This window comes from Taudactylus pleione, unplaced genomic scaffold, assembly GCF_031769625.1.
Source record: "Taudactylus pleione unplaced genomic scaffold, aTauple2 ptg000678l, whole genome shotgun sequence".
Classification (NCBI taxonomy): Eukaryota; Metazoa; Chordata; class Amphibia; order Anura; family Myobatrachidae; genus Taudactylus; species Taudactylus pleione.
Window position 1 is genome coordinate 61667 of NW_028285080.1, and position 13557 is coordinate 75223.

General features: G+C 41.8%; 1 protein-coding gene across 2 annotated transcripts in view; it reads right to left on the minus strand.

Annotated features, from left to right (window-relative positions):
- Positions 1 to 12802, minus strand: part of PHF3 (PHD finger protein 3) — a 58560-nt gene extending 45758 nt beyond the window's left edge. Inside the window, exons 1-2 of one of the 2 annotated variants that reach the window (XM_088455915.1) lie at positions 12722 to 12802; positions 4798 to 5064 (exon numbers count right to left, since the gene is read on the minus strand). In XM_088455915.1, the coding sequence (XP_088312041.1) occupies positions 4798 to 5041 (244 nt within the window). In that variant the 5' untranslated portion in view covers positions 5042 to 5064; positions 12722 to 12802. Of the gene's footprint in view, positions 1 to 4797; positions 5065 to 12545; positions 12598 to 12721 lie in introns of those variants that run through there. The other variant, XM_088455916.1, reaches the window with a different exon arrangement.
- Between the last annotated feature and the right edge of the window lie 755 nt (positions 12803 to 13557).

Below are 13557 nucleotides of genomic sequence, written 5' to 3' on the forward strand. Positions count from 1 at the left end.
AAGCGCCGTCCAATGAGTTCTGAAGCATTTGGCTGAATAAGAGCATATAATATTGCCCGAAACACTTCAGAATTCATTCTGCTGCTTTTGTCAGCAGTCACATCACCAATAAATACAAGGGAACCAGTTCCATTGGCAGCTATACATGCCCACGCCATGACACTACCACCACCATGCTTCACTGATGAGGTGGTATATTTTGGATCATGAGCAGTTCCTTTCCTTCTCCATACTCTTCTCTTCCCATCACTCTGGTACAAGTTGATCTTTGTCTCATATGTCCATAGGATGTTGTTCCAGAACTGTAATGGCTTTTTTAGATGTTGTTTGGCAAACTCTAATCTTCTTCCTGTTTTTCTGGCTCACATCTTGTGGTGAACTCTCTATATTCACTCTTGTGAAGCCTTCTCTTGATTGTTGACTTTGACACATATACTCCTATCTCCTGGGGAGTGTTCTTGATTTGGCCAACTGTTGTGAAGGGGTTATTCTTCACCAGGGAAATAATTCTTCTGTCATCCAGCACAGTTGTTTTCCGTGGTCTTCCGGGTCTTTTGGTGTTGCTGAGCTATCCGATGCATTCTTTCTTTTTAAGAATGTTCCAAACAGTTGATTTGGCCACACCTAATGTTTTTACTATCTCTCTGATGGGTTTTTTTTATTTTTCAGCCTAATGATGGCTTGCTTCACTGATAGTGACAGCTCTTTGGATCTCATATTGAGTCGACAGCAACTGATTCCAAATGCAAATGTCACACCTAGAATCAACTCCAGACCTTTTACCTGCTTAATTGATAATGAAATAACGAGGGAATAGCCCACACCTGTCCATGAAATAGCTTTTGAGTTGATAGTCCCATTACTTTTGGCCCCTTAAAGAGTGGGAGGCACATATAGAAACCATTGTAATTCCTACACCGTTCACCTGATTTGGATGTAATTAGCCTCAAATTAAATCTGAAAGTCTGCAGTTAAAGCACATCTTGTTTGTTTCATTTCAAAGCCATTGTGGTGGTGAATAGAGGCCAAAATATGAAAATTCTGTCAATGTCCCAATATTTATGCACCTGACTGTATGTAGACACCTCTTTCAAGGGACCAAAAGTAATTGGACAATTTACTGAAAGGTGGGGGAGTCAGTTGTTTTTTGGGTGTCCTGCGGCCATCGCAGCAATTCATTAGTTGCTACTTTCGGACGCCCATTATAGCTGCTCGCCCGTTGAAAAGATTGGGGAACTGGAACAGACCAAGAACGAGTAGGGCCAGCCTGATTAGAAGACCCCAGAGAGAAGCCACCGGTAATGAGGTGTGTGCTGGGTATTATGAATTAGCAAGCCTGACATATGATAAGAAAAGGGCACATTATAAAAGAATGTGGCCTTGGGCAGTGTAAAGTGTGTTCTTTTCCCAGCGTGGGCACGACATATAAAACAACAAATACAAACCCATAACTAGAGGTATGCACCTTGTAGTAAGAGTATAGATCAGTAAAGGATATAGAAAAAACAGGAACTCCTATAAATTGTAAACTACAGTCAGGAGACCTGAGAGTTGAAACCTACATACTGCAAACTGAAGAGGTTTGAGATACAGAATGAATCAAAAAGGTCACATATGATAATAGAGGCCTTGAGCAAAACCACGGACCACCATTTTGACCTCTTTGACCATGTTAAAATGTTTATAACAATTCCCTAGTGGACCGTCTACAGAAGAGAGAGCGCTAAGGAGACCAAAACAACATTTTTGACAGGTACCTTCTTTAGAAAAACCACGTTAGGAAAGGGGAGAGTAGGAGCTTTAACTAAAGCGAGCAATGGAGACATCTAATTTTTATAATGCTCAAAAGCATGTATGTTTGTCAGACATGTAACACTAACAATATGCTCCTGATTGATCCAATGAGGCTCTTAGAGAACTTGAACCATGATTAAGGTGGGTCCAGAATGCCAAACCTTCAACTGCCTGAAAAACGTAAGGTGACTAACACCTCCTAAAAGCATTTATATAAGGATGTGACCTAGATATTAGAGTCCTCACTGTCCATAAGATTTAACCACGGAGTTGCTGAATGGGGCACCAGAGCTTCGGCCACAGGAGCTGGGCTGCTGATGGGCAGGTGGTGGGGTACAGGGGAGGAGCCCAAAGCTAAATGTATGATTTAGGTGCTACCATACTGAATGTACTGTACAGGAGCATACTGCATCACGGATGATTGAACCAACCCCATTGGGGCAATATAGATTTAACTATCTGGGCTTATTCCTATGCTGTTGAATTAAATTTTAAACTAAACTTACATTAGACATTATATGGACATTTGAAAAGTTGGGGTACTCCAACTCCCAGGGGTTTTGAAAGACCTGCTGATTTAACCAAACATGGCTATTTTCATAAAAGAAGTAAACATACTATGAAAGTCTGTATAAAATCTTGGGCATTAGGATCATATAATTTATACAGATCTGCGACACAACTGAAAGGGGAGCTTACATGGTTCCAGCTTTCTGAACAATGTATTGAGATAGTGGGGGTAATATTAGGAGTAATAAAATATAGGTTCCGAGGACAAGATAAGGCCACGATCTACAGAGGAACACACAGCTGTATACTGGAAGGCCATTTAATGTATTTCAATTAATGATTAGGCCCGAGTACGTGATAAAGTGTGGGGAATTCAATTGTTTGCCCGGCAGCTGTCAGTGATGTGAGGTGGCGAGAGTAAGTGTATGAAAATTACTGATTTTGGGCGCCCAAACTGCAGGACTTTAGATGAGTTTAGACGTTTTACGTGACTAAACCTGGTCTAAATACGGTAAGTCCAGCAAGTGCGATAATTCAAAGGCACTGCAAAGAAATTGAATTGCAACATTGGAGGCCCATTAATTAGTGTTAACATTACTGCAACTTCCAGAGGTGTACTGGGATATTAAAAGAACCAGTAATGCCGGTAATTGACATTAATATCTAACAAAGATTGTGTACTACTGAATTGAATAATATAAATGAATAGGTTTTTAATATTTAACATGCTCTTTTTACTCCACTGCAGCAGGTTGCAAGGTTCAGTGGCAGGTACTACTCTAAATCAAGCAAAGGTGAGCAACAGCTTTACAGACTTGCTGAGTAGCAATACACTGTGTGGAATGTTATCATAGTAACTCAAATACATGCAGAATTAGCTTTTTGACCTTTATTCTCATCAAGACATAGTTCTCAAAATTTGGATGCATCTTCAACTGCCTGTAGTGAATTGAGGAGAAAAGAATATTCCTTTTTAACAGTTACAATGGAATGGCGGAGTATATAACTGATGGACCCAATAATTTGATAGTGTGTATGCAGTTTTGTCAGCCGATTAATGGCTTCAAACGGTCTTGCAACTGTCAGATCGGGCAGCAAATATAGCATGTGTTGCGTAAGTTATCTAAATTTCCGACCTCACAATCAATCCTGCTGAAGAGATTAAAAGTACACACTGAGCTCAGTGTGCACATCGATTCGATAATCGCTCCATCAGATTGGCACAAGCTATTCAAATAGTGTGTGCCCAGTTTAACCCTAAACAATGTATGTTACTCCATGGTTCATATCTGAAAATTGTATCTATGATAATTAGTCATACTTTAAGATACTGTTTAGGACCATAGTTTCTCCATATAATTCAATGCATATATCTACAGGCAGGTCTTCCACAGACAAAGATTAATCAAGTGAAAAGTGACTACTTACATCAGAGGAATTGGTATATATGCGGCCGGCGGTTCGATTCCCGTCAGCGGCAGCCCGACAGGAGGAGCGTGCGACGCTGCGGAAGCCCGACAGCGCTGGAAATCCCGATCGTGGCTAGGTAAGTATCTGCTAACCTAACCCCCCTAACCGTCCTTAGGGGTGCATAACCCTAACTTCCCCCCCAAGTGCCTAACCCTAATCCCCCCTCTAAGTGCCTAACCCTAACCACCCCCTTCCCCGCTGCCTAACCCTAAGTCCCCCCCCCCGGGAGCCCTAAACCTAAGCCTCCCCCCCCGCGGCGCCTGGCGTCTGGGAAATGCGGGCGTCTGCATCTAGACACCCGGCATTTCACCCTTGCCAGGAAAAGACAGTCGGGAAGCCGGCTGCCGGTATTTACATTTTGTAACCCAGATCTTAAAGCATACCTATGGGCGCTGGAAAGCGATATAACAGAAAGAACCCGCCAAAATAAGGTGGGATTACATCCAGAGTGTCTCACAAATATGGCCACTCAACAAAATATAAAATACCTATAATTAAACAGTTGAGCTGATCAAGCATAAAGCCCATTTGAGTAGTGTGCACTGTAAATAGTGTAATTTTGTTAAAGCACAATACCAAAATGATCTTGAGGATCTCTGGCTACAATCTCAACTGAAAATATTTCAGCATTATAAATTACCACTTTCATTTACCACCCAACCCGACGCCTTCACTAATGGGCGTCTGACAGAGCAATTCAATTGTCACTCTGTTCGGGCTCAAGAGCCGCCAGCGCAGACATTTCTGCTCGCTACCTCCTGAGGTGGCAAGCAGAAATGTGCAAAAAGTCCAGGCTCTGGGCTCCCAACTGGTAGTTTGGGTGCCCTAGCCAGGAGTTTAGACGGGTTTAGCCACTTTACGCAGCGAAATCCAGTGCTTTTGGGATCAACAAGCTCTATAATTAATGGGCACCCAAGACAAATTAATTGCTGTAATAGTTAGTATAGTAAATTAATTTATAAGGAATGTGAAATATTTTTTTTTATTATAGTCACATTAAAGTTCAAAAACATATTAACTAACCTGTTGAAGGTGGTATTTGGAAATTGGGTTCAGTATTGTCCAAAACCGGTAAACAGAATTGGGTGCTTGCAGATCCAAGCATGGGATCCTTGTCACTGAGCATGTTCTTCAAGGAGTCTTCTATGACATGGTGGCTTGTGCCAAATTCGTCACAGCCTTCACTTTCCAGGTTAGTGCCTAGAAATAGGGCATCATCCAAGTGTTCAGTAGGGATTAAATGGTTGAATGTGTCAACTATATCCATGAATAATTCTGTATATTTCAATCCTGTGAATAAAAAAAAAATATTTAATTGCACTGATTTAACATTTATTGAAATGTACTCACATATGTATATTGAAATTATTTAGGTGTATGGCTGATTAAGTTTGAGAAAAGGAATAAAGGCCACTTATTTTTCTAAAATGTGTTCCACAATCGAACACATCTAGACCTCAACTGTTAATCTATCACTTATAAATACTCAAGAAACAGATCCACTTGCATAACATCACACTACAGAGATGGTGAAGGCAAAAAAATGCAACTAAAGAACCAAATCTGGGTACACACCTACGCAATTATTGGGCTATTCACCAGATATCTGCTGATCAACACGATAATTCCATAGGTGTGTATGCAGGAGCTTTAGCCGATAAATGGCTTCAAACGCTGCTGCAACTGTCAGATCGGGAGGTCATTCCTATGAGCTGCTTAAAAATTGAGATGCCCGACCTACCGATCCACTTGAAGTACACACGGAGCTAAAAAAAAAAAAAAAAAAAAAAACAGCAAAGTACTATATGTACGGAGTACACACTAATCAGCTAACTGCTCCAATGATCAAAGAGTTTATCTAATCTGCACAGTATGTACCCATCTTAACCTATAAAGGTGGAATTGTTACCAGCACATTAAATAGCTTTTTTTATTATACACAATCTGTTGTGGCAATTCTGCAATCGATTGAAAAAGGTAAAGATTTTTATACACAATTGAATGCAAATTGCAAAATTGCTGCAATCAATTGCTGATGTATGGGGGCCTTAAGGCAGAGGTTCCCAAACACGGTCCACGAGGCACCCCAACAGTTCAGGTTTTAGAGATAAACATGGTTGAGCACAGGTGGTTAAATCAAAAATCGAATGAGGTACTAATTAAGTCACCTGTGGTCTAACATGGATAACCGTAAAACCTGACCTGTAAGGGTACCTTGAGGATAGAGTTTGTGGACCTCTGATCTAGGGGAGAGTGTCGCTGAAGCAAAGTATGGGAAGGGACAGAATGTGGAGGTGTAAAATAAATAAATAAAAGACATAGGTGCAGAACAGAAAGGGGAGGGTATAACTCTCCAAGTGCTTTCTTTTTCAATTTCTGCACCCAGTTTCCCTTTGCATATTTTTCCATTTGTCTCATCATCCACCCGCCAATTTGCCTTCTGTGTCTTAAACAACTTTAATGCCTATATCCTGCAGCAATTAAACTCCTGACTGTGGGCACAGCAGGTTATCACTGCACGTTCCGAAGACTGCAGGCACAGCAGGGTATCACTGCACGTGCCTCACCCACACTTGTCCAACCAGTCTCTCATCCCCTGCGTATCCTTGTGACACGTGCCCAATTCATCACTATAGGTTTTTTTTTTTTTGGTTTTTTTTTTTTTGTAGCGCGTTTACCGCTATCCATCTTTGGGGGCAATTTAATTGAACGTGATGTGGATAGCACCGGGAAGGAGTTCTAGGAGTTAATCAATTGTCCCCCTCACGCCGGGCACTTAGTTGGGGGATGCCAGCCAGCTTACCTTAAGCCGGGTGTTACATTAACCAGAAAATGTACATATTTCCACTACCCATAAATACCTTTATTCCTGACTAGAAAACTACCTGACTGTCATATCAAAATAGGAAATCGCTTTGATGGATGTGGATACCCTCTGTTTATCAGAAGAACATATTTAATCAGGGAGTGCGATTTACTTTTCAAGTACATAACTAAATACTTACCGTGATTAGATGGGAAACTGAAGAGAATCACCAATGATAATTTCTATCATACAGACGTCTAATGACAGGGACAATCTGAACAGCTTTTAGAATCTGTATTCCACAGTGATCTATTCAGTCAATATCAGCAGTACGTAAACCACTGCCTAACCTCCACTGGAAGTCCTTTTTAAATAATGTTAATTCACCAATAAACTGTGATCAGTGCGTTTGTCACTTGATATTGGGCAAATCTATAAATTACTTATAGCCTTTAGCATCACACAAAAATGAATGGATATTTGATACAAGATAGGCATATAAATTATTAAAACATGAGATACCATTTAGAAAACAAGTTTATTGAAGACTTTGAGGCATATTCAGCGCGCTATTGATAGCACCAGGAGGGAGCTCCCAGAGATATTCAACACGTTTAGGGCGACTAAAGAATTTCCTCTTGCACTCTCCTGAGGGTGCGAGGAGAAATCTGACTAAAAAGTGTCCCCACGAGGCTATTTATCGGCTTAGCGCGGCGCTAACAGCCTTGTGGCTGGCACTTTAGTTGGAGAATGCTGTTTCTCGCGACTAAACACCAAGGTCAAGTTGTGAGAACCGGCATTCTCCAACTTAGGGCCGTATTCAATTAGCCGCGATAATTCCCTTTCTGCAGAAAAGTCTCGCGAGTGACGTCATTTCGCCTTGCGAAAAGTTTCCACCGTATTCAATGCCGAAGAGTTTTTGCCGATGCGGAAACTCAATGCAATGGGACTTGCAAAAAAATTTCGCCTATGAATAGGTATCGAAAAAAGTGCATAACTGGGGTTTTGGGGTGCAAAGCTGCGGAAAATCCCCTGCACCCATGGGACAGTCCTCCAAAGGTAAACTGCGTTAAAAAAAAAAAAGTCTTTAGATCACCCCAAAAAAGTATTCCTTTTGGGGGACAAACTTAAAAACTAGCGAAATAGACTCCAGGGGGGTCCCCAAGTATGCCCCAGTTGTTTTTAAGTTTGCCGATGCTTTTGTCAGGTGGATGTTTAACGATTTTTAAAACTTTACTTTAGCAACTTTAAAATATGCTAGCACCCATTTTCATGTACCCAAAATTTGCTGGGACTACTTATTTTCTGCAAAGAAAACTGCTAAATGCTATTCTTCACCACTTCTGCAGAGACCCTAAATAGCAGCTATTGAGAGCATTTAAGTACTCCCAAATACCTTCAGCAGGGCTATTGATCCCCAATGTCAGTGCATCTTTTGGGGGGTATCAGGCTAATTTCCCCAAATCTGACAGTACTTTTCTCTTGTTAGAGATCCGCCAGGTCCCGTTTTCGCTATTTTCTAATTTAATACGGGGAAAGGCGGGCACACGGGCGATACTTTTCCTCATTGAAAACCAGCAAAGTCGGCGAAAAGTCCTGCGTGCGAAAAGTACGGACTTATCACTTAGAACTAAATATGCCTCTTAACTTGTGTCTGACTAAACAGTGCGCTGAATTGAATAGCTCCGGGACCAACTTCCCAGCGCTATTCAACTCCCGCTGAATTAAAATGAATTAAATCGCCCCCATTGAGTGAAATGCAGAGCACATTTGAATCAGATTTTCTACTTTTCTCACATCACTTCTAAATTGTAACCTATTTTCACTGCTTTTTTAACATATATTAAGTTGTAGAAAATATAGGTTATATTTTAATAATTTGTCTATTCAGTGCAACACGTAAGTCGTAGGACAATACATTTCTTCCCTTTTTTGCCTCTGATATTTTTCTGGGGTAGCACCCCCCTTGATCACTGCATTATAGTACAAAGGGTGCCTTTCCTTATAATTGATCATCATATACCGTGCGGCTGAGTAATTACATTTTTCATATCCTTCCAGTTCACCATCCAACATTACCCCAACCTTACAGAAAGTAAGCTCTCAAGCAGGGCCCTCATGTTCATTACTATCAATGCTTCTCATCTCTCAACTCTCCTTCAGCAATTCTAACAGAGTCTGCTAGCCCAAACCATGGTACAGGATCATTGAGAGCTCTTGTGCCCTCTACGAATCATCACTGTCTGTTGTCTCATTCATTTAAACTTGTGATTGACAGCAGTGACGCGCGGTGAGGTCAATGGCTGGGGAGGCACTGGCTGCTAAGGTCCTGAAAAATGTCCCCGATAAGTGCGGCTGGCAGCTGCGCTTCAAGTCTAATGAAGTAGCCCCAGGGGTCAATTAGCCTGAGGTAAATTACCGCAGCAAATTTAATTCTTCCTTTTATAATTAATATTTTTAAAAAAGAAATCTAAATATATGTGTTTTTCTTATCTCTGTGAAAGTCAGTGGAAAAGAAAATGGCACTGCAACCCCAGCAGATTAGGCATTCTTTTGGTAGTAAATAGGTACATACATTTTAATTTTAAGCATTGCATCAGGCAGAGGTTCCCAAACTCTGCCATTACAGCCCAGATTTTAGGATATCCATTCTTGAACACAGGCGACCTAATTAGTACCTCAGTCAATTAGATCTAACAATCTGGACTCAAGCATGAGTATCCTTAAAACCTGGAGTGTAATGGCAGAGTTCGGGAACCTCTGGCATAAGGTAAATAGGCATTGACAAGACAAAAAGCTACAGAAATATTAATTATTTTATTTATATAGCGCTTTTTTCCCATAGGACTCAAAGTCGCTTTACAGACATCAGAAAACATGGTACATTGTATAAGGATTTGGTGTTGCAAAAGAATAGAAAACCACACCGAGATAATTAAAATCAACCGAAACCTAGAGAACACAATAAGCATATTGCGGAGTTGGTGCAGACATTTTGAGAAATAACTTCCATGGGTTATATATTCCACTCACAAAAGGTACCATAAATATTAGTAGAGAAATTTTAAAAAAGCAAGATCTTGATAGATACACGTGACTTTTGAAGGTCTAAAGGTGCGCATCCACTACTAGATCTTGGAACGACAGTACGATTAAGACATTGTAATCGTACAGTTGTTCCTCATCCCCTGTAGTGCCTACACCTGCGTTTTTCTAACCATCCCACCGTTACCTCCCACAAACAGTGACGTAGTCATTCACTTTGTGAATGCATCCTCTGTGCGGGCGTAATCACAAAACAATCGCTGCGTGTGTGCAGTGCAGCTAAAAAGTATGTGCAATGGCAAACACCAGCTCGATCTGCGTAAAAATTGGCATGGCGTACACCTCTGAATCAGGCCCTGAGCCGGATAGTGCTTAATTCTTCCTGAGCAAGGGGAAGTACAAAGAAAATGGTTCTTGTCATTTATGGTTTGCCACTGGAGCAGAAATCTGCATTTAGTCCTTCCACAGGGCTAGTCGTGGGCCATTAATTGAATAGCTCCAGGCACTCTACACAGTGTCATTGTGGTGGAAAGTTACATGGACGTTGAGGTAGGTCATTATGAGCCGGGTAAATTTTATGCCTGATTTTTACATTTTAAGGATGATTTTAGAAGGTTATTAGTATATTTTTAATAATGAATTATTGAATGAGGTATGTTGATAAAATAAAAAGTCAGAATAGAGAAGGAACTTTTTTTATTTCTACGTAGTCTTCAAACTAAATGCAAAAATTGAAAACTTGTGTGTTATTGCTAATATTTTAACAAAAAAACTTTTCATCTAAAAGTAAACTTTTTCGTTGACTTAAGTATGATATCCTTGAAATTAAAACAATACAAAAAAGAATTGTTACATCAATATAATGACCTTGTCGGAGTTTGCGCTGGTCTAGTTCTCTGCGCTGACGCCGGCTGACTGGCAGTGGGAAACAGGTAGGGAAGTGTCTTAACTCCAGCTACTAAGAGGTTTGGCAATGTCAGATAACTAATGCTGGGTACACACTGACAGATATATTGGCCGATCTTTTTGATCGGCCAATATATCTGCTGCCAGTCGGCCAATGTGTACCCGCGATATGTCAGTAAACGATGGACATACATCTGCAGACATTTCTGTCCATCAGCAAGCGTGTACGGGCGGTCTGCACATCGGCAGCCGCGGGGAGGGGGGCGGGACACTACCCCTGGTCGCCGGGACCCGCAGCCAGACACAGATGATGGCCGTTCAGTGTGTATGAACGACCATCATCTGCAGATCACTCGATCTGCAGATATATCTGTATAGTGTGTACCCCCCTTAAGTAAAAGGATACACGTAACTTAAAACACCTCAGGTCATTATGACCCAACATCAATAACGTCGGGTTATCTGGGAGCTGAAGCCGTGTGGTAAAGTCTGCGGCTAATTAAATCCCCACTCCCCTAAAATTGCTTATAATTTCTATTAAACATTTTCTCCAAATAAATGGCTTACTTTTCTATTTTATATATGATCAGTTATTTATACAGCACAACCATATAGCACAGCAAAAACACGACCACAATAAGGTACATTTTTAGTCAGCAGATAATTAACCAGTATATCTTTGGACTGTGTGAGGAAATCAGAGTACATTGAGAAAAGCCACATAAACATAAGGAAAAAAAAAGACTTCACACACACGACCCTGGTCCAGCCAAGTGGCTTACCGTGGGGGCGCACTCAGTGACGGAGTGCACCTGACAACCCAACACAAGTTGCAAAATGTTTTATGGGATGCCACCACTCTCTCTGTACATTGACATCCCAAAGTTCTGTCTAAAGGTCACCAGATATAGACCAAGCAAGTGCAGTAATTCTGAAGTCACTTCATCCTATTCTGTGGGCAGGATGCAAAGTACAATACTGCATGGCCAGAGGAACCCAGCTGAAAAGCTGAAGGAGAGCAGAACTTTATTAAAGCCCCCTTCAATCACACATTATTAAAGTGTTTGACAATTCTTAGGAGATATGGTTTAAGGAAATCTTAAACTAACCCAGCCTAGCTGTTCAAGCAGTCAGAACATGCTGTGTGTAATGTGAAGGGTTAGAATAGAAGGTTTAGAAAACTAGGTGCAGTAAGTAGTCTTATGCCGGGTACACACTGGAGCGATGATGGCATATGTCGTGTCCGGCCGAATCGGAATGACGTATCGCCCGCATTGCTCAGTGTGCATAATATGTGCGCTCCAGCAGATGCTTGCGGCATCGTCCGGTCGGCAGTGCAGAACGTCCAACCAGACAATGCAAGCGGCCCTGTTGCAGGTAATGAAGGATGGAACAAGCCATCTTTACAATTGAAAAATATTTGAACGCCACCAAATCCGAAATAAAAGGGGGAAATTGGAGATGGATATATGCAAACATTTCTGACAGATAAACAATTTCCTTAGTAGTGGCCTAGCTGTGTAACAGCTCAGCACGTGCAATTTCCCTACCAATCACTAGTATAAAGTGCAGCACACTGCAGCAAAGATTAGCATCTGGTCATGTGCACACAAATCATATTTACTGTGCATGTGCAGACTGACACAGAACATGTTTATATAAACCCCATGATCTAGGAAGCCATCAGCAGTAGCAATATAAAGATAAGGTACATAATGAAAGAGTAGGGCAGGAGATCATCAATGCATTGTATACTGATCAGGCCGTCATGTGCGTGTAGCCATAACCATGGGGACATTGGCATACAAGTCACTGAGTACTAGACGTCGCCATGTGTATTCCACCATCATGCATGTACACAAAACACACGCATAAAATGATCTGACATTTATTCCCTCAGGACGTCCACACGTAACAGCCCCGTGTAATATGGAGTAACATATGCAAACAACACACAGGGCTCTGCACAACGTGACACTCAGCATTATATACACACACACACACACACACACACCCAGAAGTTGAGAGGAAGACGAGCAATCGCCTAATGAGGCCTGTGGACACGGAACCGATATTGGCCGAAAACACAACTTCAACCGCCTGTAATCCCATGGCCGACAGTGAGCACATAACCAGTGAGTGGGTGTGCTGGTGCCTCTCATTTATGTCCCTCGCCTGCAGGTCACTTACCGAGGTGGGGACGGTCACGGGTGACGAGCTGCTCATGTTGTCTACGGCCTATTTCCTCGCGCGCTGCTAATCGCGAGCAAAGGCGCGTGCACAGATTTCAGGCTCAACCCTCCCCACGTGACTCGCTGCCAGTGTAATTGCTGCAGAGAGAGACGGACTCACTCCCCGGGGCTGTGCGCGCGGCCGGATGGCTGAGAGGAGTTACAGGGCCGCGCGCAGCCCCTCTCTGGTTACTTTAAATTAATAATCTGAATTCTTGAGGGAGCTGAAGTTCCTGGAGCTATGTCACCTTTGCAATTCACAGTACCTTCTCTATAGTCTACAAGACCCCTCTGTAATACACAAGGGTTCAGTCAACAGTGACCATGTTGACATTCATAAATGTCGACACTGATTAAATGTTGATATGGTCGCAATGTCAGCAATTTATTTTTGAACATATGCCTAACCCTAAATCTACCGGTGATGTCGACATCACTATTCGACAATTTCCAGTTGTTGGCATTATAACTGTCGACTTTCTTGTGTTAACATTCTGAATGTCGACGTTATGACTGCATACAGTATATCCTCTATCTTCTACAAGACCCAGTACAAGCTATGTATGCTCTGCAATACACAGCACATGCCCTATATTCTTTATACAGCATGTTATCTGTCACCGCTGAAGGTCACAGTACATCATCTATGCAGTCACACCCTAGAAAAGTTAAACTATACAGTACAGACCCTGTTTTCTCTTCATTATGCACCACATGACCTGTCACCTATAGATTGTGCGGTGACGGCCATGGCATCTCGACAAAGGCCCTGGAAAAGTTAAAATATCTAATACA